Genomic DNA, 7,512 nt, shown 5'->3' with positions numbered 1-7,512 from the left:
ATATATATTTGAGAGTTAAAAAAAATATTTTGAAAGATATTTTTTTGCTTTTGGTATTTTTTTCTCTCAGATCATTTATTTTCTTTTTCATGTAATAAAGAAACAATTCTAGTTCCATATTAACGCACCGTTCTCTTAATAGATCATAGACAGTTAAAGAAATACACCCATGGCTTAATAGGTAAGCCATAGTAAGTTATTTAATATTTAATACCCAATGGTAATACATTCTAGTGGAATTCTTCAACTAATGAAATGTCACTCAAACACGAATTGCAAGAATTGGATTTGACTTTCTTTGTTAATGAAATAAATATTAAAAGTCATACATGTACCAATAAACACATAAGGAATTACTGCTACAGCAAAAGGAAAATCATTCCACAGGGAAAATTTGTTTGGAACTCTTTATATTCTAACATTCACTGAGAATCAGCATTGCTTCTACCGTACAAATATGTTATTCCCAATCAGCTGAAAGAATTACAATTTGAAATAATGCACAATATTCATCCTACTAACAAATCTGTTTCAAGATTTGCAGCTGTGGATAGTAAATGTGAATTTTGTAAAACTGAGGAAGAAACTATTGTACATCTATTCTGGGAGTGTTGGTTTTCTGTGGAGGAAAAATTGATAGAAATTTAGAACTATCTAAATATTCAAAAACATCACAAAATTATATTGGAAGCAAAAGATGTTATTCTTATACAATAACAAAAACAATACAGGATTGACAACCTTCTAATTCTTCAAGGGTAAATTTGAAATCCATAAAGTGAAATTTTCTAAATCTTGGCCAGCTATCACTCACTTCATAATTGAATTTTGGAACTTTTTTGAGTCTATCCAAATTATTAATAACAAGGAAACTATTTATATAGCTGATCCACTGCAAGATGTTTTATTTAAGGAATTGGGTTAGCCTTCATTCCAATTCAGCTTGTCTTTGTGTTGTATTTTATGTATTTTTTGTATTGTTTCCTATCTTCTGTTTTTCTGTTTGTGTATTATATATATATATATATATATATATATATATATATATATATATATATATATATATATATATATATATATATGTGAAGTTTTTTTTTTCTCTAAGTAAGGTTATAATGTTACCTGGATGGAAATCATTTTTGTGTGATGTCGAATTGATTAAGCAAAGGTAAGTTATTTAAAAATGCACCCCCTATGCAGTTGGCATTAAGGGGGAAATTAGCTATGGGATTAAAAACCTTTTTTTGTATGAGGATGTGAACATGCTGCTGTGAAGTTGGGATCATTTAACACGTGGGTAAATCCATCATGGTGTACACATGTGGATTGAATCGCCTCAAGTGGCCATTTGAGAAACTGCATTTCATCCCCACAACAGTCAGGCTACGAGAAAATGTAGATTACAATTTAAAACTGACTCTAATTTAAGGCCACTAGCAATACTACCAAAAATACAAAACATATACTGTATATACAAAAAAACAAGAACACTCAACTCTCGTTTCCCGAACTTGCAAAATGTCACATAAATCACATACAATGTGTAATTTTCTCTATTCGCTCACAGACATTACATGTTAAGCATGTGTATTCTTTCCCTGGTTTTTGGGTTGGTGCTTGCCTACGACAGTCTCTTTCAAGCGTTGCTCCAACTTTCCCTTTTGCCGTAGGCTGCTATATTGTACTGTTTAAGTGAGATGCCTTAGCTGTCTCACAAAGATGGCTTTTCATCACATAACAAAACAGTCTTTGCCTGGTGGAGACATCTTCGGTGGGTTTCCTAATAGCACAATTCAGCAATGCCTTTTTAAATGAAATACTTATAAATTATTTATATCTTCACATTGTAATATCATTCTCTACCAAGCATCTCTCCCTCTTCTCCCCTAGTCTCAAATATAATCTGAATTTTAACAAATGTTTGTGGCAGCACATAATCTTTTTTTCATCTGTTACAGCAATAATTGGATGGCTACATTTCTTTGTGATGCCATCTATTATTCTAATCATCCCTCATGTCGTATCAATTTCTATCTCTCTTACCTCTGAATTACAAAATTCAGAGGTAAGCAGAGGTGAGCAGAGGTGAGCTTGCATCCTTTGACATTCAATAAGAATCTGGTATTTCCGTCTTTTTAGCACTTTAAAGGCTTTATTTCAAGACTGTATTGCTTTAGCACACTCCTTTGTCCACCATTAATACATGATTAGAGTTTGTTAAACAGTGTATTGACATGTTATCATGCACCAACTTATAAATATTGTGACTTGAATGACATTCAAAACTGGACAAACTCACACCTGTAGAAATGCTAAAGTGTTTTGGACTAGCTGCATATTCCATTCTGAAAATCATCATATACTCGGACTCCACAGAAATCTAAACCCCCAATCCCCATCACCTCCAGTCATCAGTAGTCGGTTGTCAAATTATTGCTTAGACAGTTTGAGAATTGAAAAATACTTTTGAGATCAGTGGTCCAGTTGCTCCACTCTGAGAGGAGGGGGTTTCCTGTTTTGTTACTCACCATGCCTACATCCTTTCAGCCTTAATCTACTCATCTTTTCAAATCATGATGTCTTTCTTGCCTGTAAGGGGGTATCTGCCCTGATTCACTTTATCTGCAGCTACAGTAAACTTTCCTGTCATTCCTGCAGCAGGTGCACATTCCCCCATTTTCCCTCTGCACACATGCAAACACCAGCTAGATTCTTGATAAAAAGACATTCTCCAAGTAAAAAAAGTGCACAGGTTACATGAGAAATATGTGATTTAGGCTTGAGGTGTTACATACATAAAAAGTGCAATAAGTTCATGCAAAAAGCGATTTCAAAGACTGCGTCTCTAATTCTACGATCTTAATTGTACATTTCTGCAAATCTGATTAAAAAGTTTGCCTTAAGGTATATTATGACCAACAGTAGGACTAATAAGATCAAGATCATGTCAACGTAAATACTGAAATAAATGACGACTGAGAGAGTTGTCATGGTAATTCCTGTTTTTCCTACGTTGACAAGTCAAAATGTCAACTGTTAAAAAAGGCCTATTTTATAGAAGCATAAGAATATTCTGAATACAATTTGTACAAACCAATATAAAAATCACATTTTAAATAGACAAACATTATAAACATGTGAACTGGTATATACAGGACAGTTTGCAAATAAAACGGAGGAGCTGCTTGTGGTTTGGCTCAGGTCGTATTTCTGCTTGGGTGAAAGTCGGGGACAAAAGTTGCAGCCATTGTGATCGGAGTAGAGTAGCCAAGGGCAAAATTGTACAGCCCAAGCATTAGACACTTCCAGGTAGAGCGCAGTGCCTTTCCAACATTCTGAAAGACAAACACACAGCCGTAATAATCAATTTAGTAGACAAACAATAATACTATCTACAGACTATTCTAAATAATCTACTCATTCAGAGGAGGATTCAAATGGGAATTAAATCACACAACTATGATATAACCATTTTCACTCCCACATTATTCAGATGATAGACTGTGCTACCAAGCTTACAAGTTGTTTTAACAGAATTAGGTTAAAGATATCGCAATCAAGAATTGACATTAATTCGGATTGAAGCAATCGGCACATGTGGTGTTTTAGAACAATAGCAGCACTGGAGGAGTCTGCATTTATCCCTAAAATGTAAACAAAAAGCCCCGTGAACCCTATTGTCTCCTGTACTTCTCAAACCGGAAAAGGCTTACTGAAGCGGATACAGGAAGTCAGATGGTTTTGGAAAAATAGAAAACAGTACTGAACTTCCTCACTGTTGTTAAACTTGACTCTACTTACTTGTTGAACTCAATGTTTGAAACTTAAAACTGATTATTGAGTCAACTACCAAACTAATGACACAAAAATAAGGTAGAGATTATAAGCAGGATAGTTTTACAATGCTAAAAACACGTTATTGAACCTTGATTGAAGATCTTTTTGTCTAACTACCCTTTCCATGCTGAAGAATGAACTTCAGTAGCCTGTCACACATTTCTGATTAGTTACCTGACATTCTTCAGCATGTTTTTACAGATTTATGTAGGTCTTGAATAACTGATAAGTGTATAAACAAGAATACCAACTTTCTGATAAATGTATTGTAGTCGTGAACCAGTTCCTAATGAATCACAACACAAAGCAATTCCAACATCACAAAGCACTGCTGGTACTCTACAAACTGTGCTGCATTTTTTGTTACTGAAAAGAAGATTTGATGTTGTGCATGTAATTTAGGATGATTTTTAGGGTTTTACAATCTTGACTTATTGACTTCAGTTCAGGTAATACTTGAACTGCAACCATTCCATTACTTCACTCAGCTTATTTGTGTAGATTTATATGCTCACTAGTTCCACAATTCTTCTATGATCAACACTGAATTAGAATAATTTGAATGATATTAATGATTGATGTGCTGTTGAGTTCCCATTTCAACTTGCCCAAATTGAAACTTCAAGAAAAGACAAAAGTGTTATCAATTTAAGTATATTCACACAAAACAAATTAAATTCATACATTGTATCTTAACTGTGATGATTGCGTTTGTTTCATTGTAGACGTACAACCTTTCAGTGCTTTGTAAGCTCTAAAGCTGTACACAATTCAGTTTGTATTTTGTATTAGTTAAATTATTACCTCAATAATTACAAACAACATTGGGATAATTATGCAGTAACATCACATAACACAACGTCCTAAATTAACCCAAATACTGAGCAAATTCCTATTTTCAGGATACTCTATAGCAGAGTGACAACAGATTTGTGCAGATTCATTTTAAGAGTTTTGCAGTTTTTAAATAATTAATGCATTAAATCAATTTAGTTGAGTCTGGAAACATCTGTGTTTTACATTTGAACTTAACCACAGTGAAGCTTTTACGGTGCCGTAAAAATACACAGTTTAATTTTCATTAAATATTAACAGGTCAAGAAAATGGAAACTGGGAACACCAACCTTCTTTACTTTTTTGTACTTTTCTTTCTTCCTTTTCTTCTTCTCTGCTTTTGCGTTGACGTGCGCCTCCTCATCCACCAATGGCTCATACTTCTCTTGCAGAAATGCAAAATGAACTTCTCTCTGGCTCTTCTCATTTTGTCTGCTGTTGTGGCCCAATGGCTGACCGTCACTGTGGTCAGACTGATGCAGACTCTCTTGGTGATCCACGCAGTCCACATGGCGTTGATATTTTGCTGCTTGTGTATTCTCACCTGATGCTGAATTTCTGTCAAATAACCTTGGAAGAGATTTGGACTTCATGTTGTCCACTTGTCGCGGCTCTCAGGGATGTAATAAAAAGTACCCCTTTTTCTCAGGAGGTCAGGTATGTTGTCAACAGATGTTATGTGCATGAGTGGAAGTGCATTCCAGTGGACCGCCTTGTGTGAAGGATTTGGCACAAAGCCCTTAAAGGTGCAAATCCTTCCTCCTTACAAGAGTGACCTTAATTGGGCTTCCAGAAGGTTTCAAAACAGATCCTAATCAAAATGACTTTTATCCACTAAATAATGAGGCAACATGGTGGCTTAATGGTTAGCACTGGTTCTGCCTCACAGCAAGAAGGTTCACGGTTTGAATCCAGGCCTTTCTGTGTGGAGTTTGCATGTTTGCCTGGGTGCTCTGGTTTCTTCCCAGCATGCATGCTAGGTAACTAGGTCTACAGTTGAAAATAAGCCTTCTGGCTAACACGGACACATTTACGGAGATGTTGATTAACGTGCATAGATCTACTAAAAATGAATTAATCTACCACTCAGAACCAAAGCCATTTTGATGGGTAAAGAATAACATTTTTTGAATTGAATTGAATAATCACAACAACTGCACATTTTCACTGCTAGAAGATAGCTGAAAAAAAAGAGGAAAACAACAAAGATGACAATATGATCGTGCCTTTGAGGTTAAGGCTGAGGTTGGCGGCTGGTCTTTCCCAGAGAACCTAAACAGGAAACTACAATCACATGGCCTTTACTCCTGAAGGGATTACTTTATCATAGCTCATTTACTAAGCGAATGTATAGTAACAAAGTCAATGAATCACATCTGGGTGGTCTAACTGCTCCACAGTCAAAACTTTATGCTGTCTTTTTGAAGCTGTTTGAAACTGCAAACCAAACTCTTCAAAAGGAGGAACCTGGCATCCTAACTTATCTTTTGACATTAAAGCTGTAGGTTAAAAAAATATGCTTGCCTTCTGCAAAGCTGAACATGTTGCCAAAATGATGGAGGAGGTTAGGAAAGAATGTAAGCCCGCACTTTACAGAAACAGAGAATAACACCGGACACACAGGGGAGAACTTATTGGCTGTGAGGGACATGTATTCATTGAGAGCCAGGGTAACCTGCAGCTTTTAGCAAACATTTCATTTCTAGGTGTTACAATGATATAGACCATGAAAGATTCTTCAGCTTGGTGGCCAAAAACAATATTATACACACTTCTCCATGTTCACCAAGGGAATTAGGCGTGATCTGAAGTATGTATAAAAGAAAACATTTGATGGAAGGGCAGAGTCCGTGCATCATAGAGAGAAATATGTTAAGGCAGAAATTGCCATCTGACAGACTATGTATCCCTCCCACAAGTTTCACAATCACATTTTAAAACAGCTAATGTTTACCGTAGTATTGCATAAGGGACATGCAATACTTATAGAGTATTTAAAACAGTTCAAAGTTTTTATGTTAAAAAAAGATTGCATGCAAAATAAAAACTACTATTCTAACAATCGCTCTCTTCACTTTGATGATGTGAGAGTAAATAGATAAAAAAAAGTGTTACCAGAGGAAAGGTGGACTGGTTCAAGGTAGGTTTACGCAGATAAATTGACGGAAAGAAAAACATTGTAACAATTTATACCAATAACCAATTCATTTCACCAACTTAAACAGATGAGAGGCTTGGTTCAGAGTTTCACTAAATGGACTTCAAGGATTTAAAATAGTGGGTCTACTTAATAGGTAAACCCACTTTCCCACCCATTCAACAGTTGAATTGAAAAATTGTGCAGATATGATTGAAGATTGAAATCTATAGCAGCCTCCAGAACATGAACCAAGACCCTTATTGTCTGACTGGAGTTTGGCGCCATCTAGTGATTTGATGGCACACTGCCATTCAGTCCTGCAGGAGGCCTCTTGCTGAGTACTTCAATACTTGAAATCAGCTGATGGTGCACACAAATGACTGATCAGTAGCTACTTAAAGTCAGGTGTATCTGTTGCTCTGTGTTTTTCCTATCTAAGTTCTCAAAAAGGTAAAGTGACTACATTTTTGTCACATCAGACAACATGGAAATGCACACATAAGATTTGAAGGCATGGCTTTAACATGGTGGCAGCTTTATAAGACAAAGACTTTTAGTAGGAAGAAAATTTTGACTTGTCATAGCAGGTAAAGTGAAGTGATGAGGTTCTTTTCAATTAAAGTGCCCTGGTAAACCTAATATTGTGCTAGTGAGACAACATGCACTGTACCAAGACCCTAGGAGTGACAAAACATAAAAC

At 35.6% G+C, this 7,512-nt stretch overlaps 1 protein-coding gene across 1 annotated transcript; it reads right to left on the bottom strand.

Annotated features, from left to right (window-relative positions):
• Positions 1–2,129: 2,129 nt before the first annotated feature.
• Positions 2,130–5,380, bottom strand: LOC117961428 (uncharacterized protein C1orf115-like). Its single transcript, XM_034900079.1, has 2 exons — positions 4,963–5,380; positions 2,130–3,335 (listed from the first exon to the last, which is right to left on the bottom strand). Exons 1-2 carry the CDS (start codon positions 5,263–5,265, stop codon positions 3,198–3,200), a joined length of 441 nt encoding a protein of 146 aa, XP_034755970.1. The 5' UTR covers positions 5,266–5,380; the 3' UTR covers positions 2,130–3,197.
• Between the last annotated feature and the right edge of the window lie 2,132 nt (positions 5,381–7,512).

This window comes from Etheostoma cragini, chromosome 18, assembly GCF_013103735.1.
Source record: "Etheostoma cragini isolate CJK2018 chromosome 18, CSU_Ecrag_1.0, whole genome shotgun sequence".
NCBI classification, from domain to species: Eukaryota; Metazoa; Chordata; class Actinopteri; order Perciformes; family Percidae; genus Etheostoma; species Etheostoma cragini.
The sequence above is the reverse complement of the archived record's forward strand: the minus strand, read 5'-3'. Positions and strand labels throughout refer to the sequence as shown.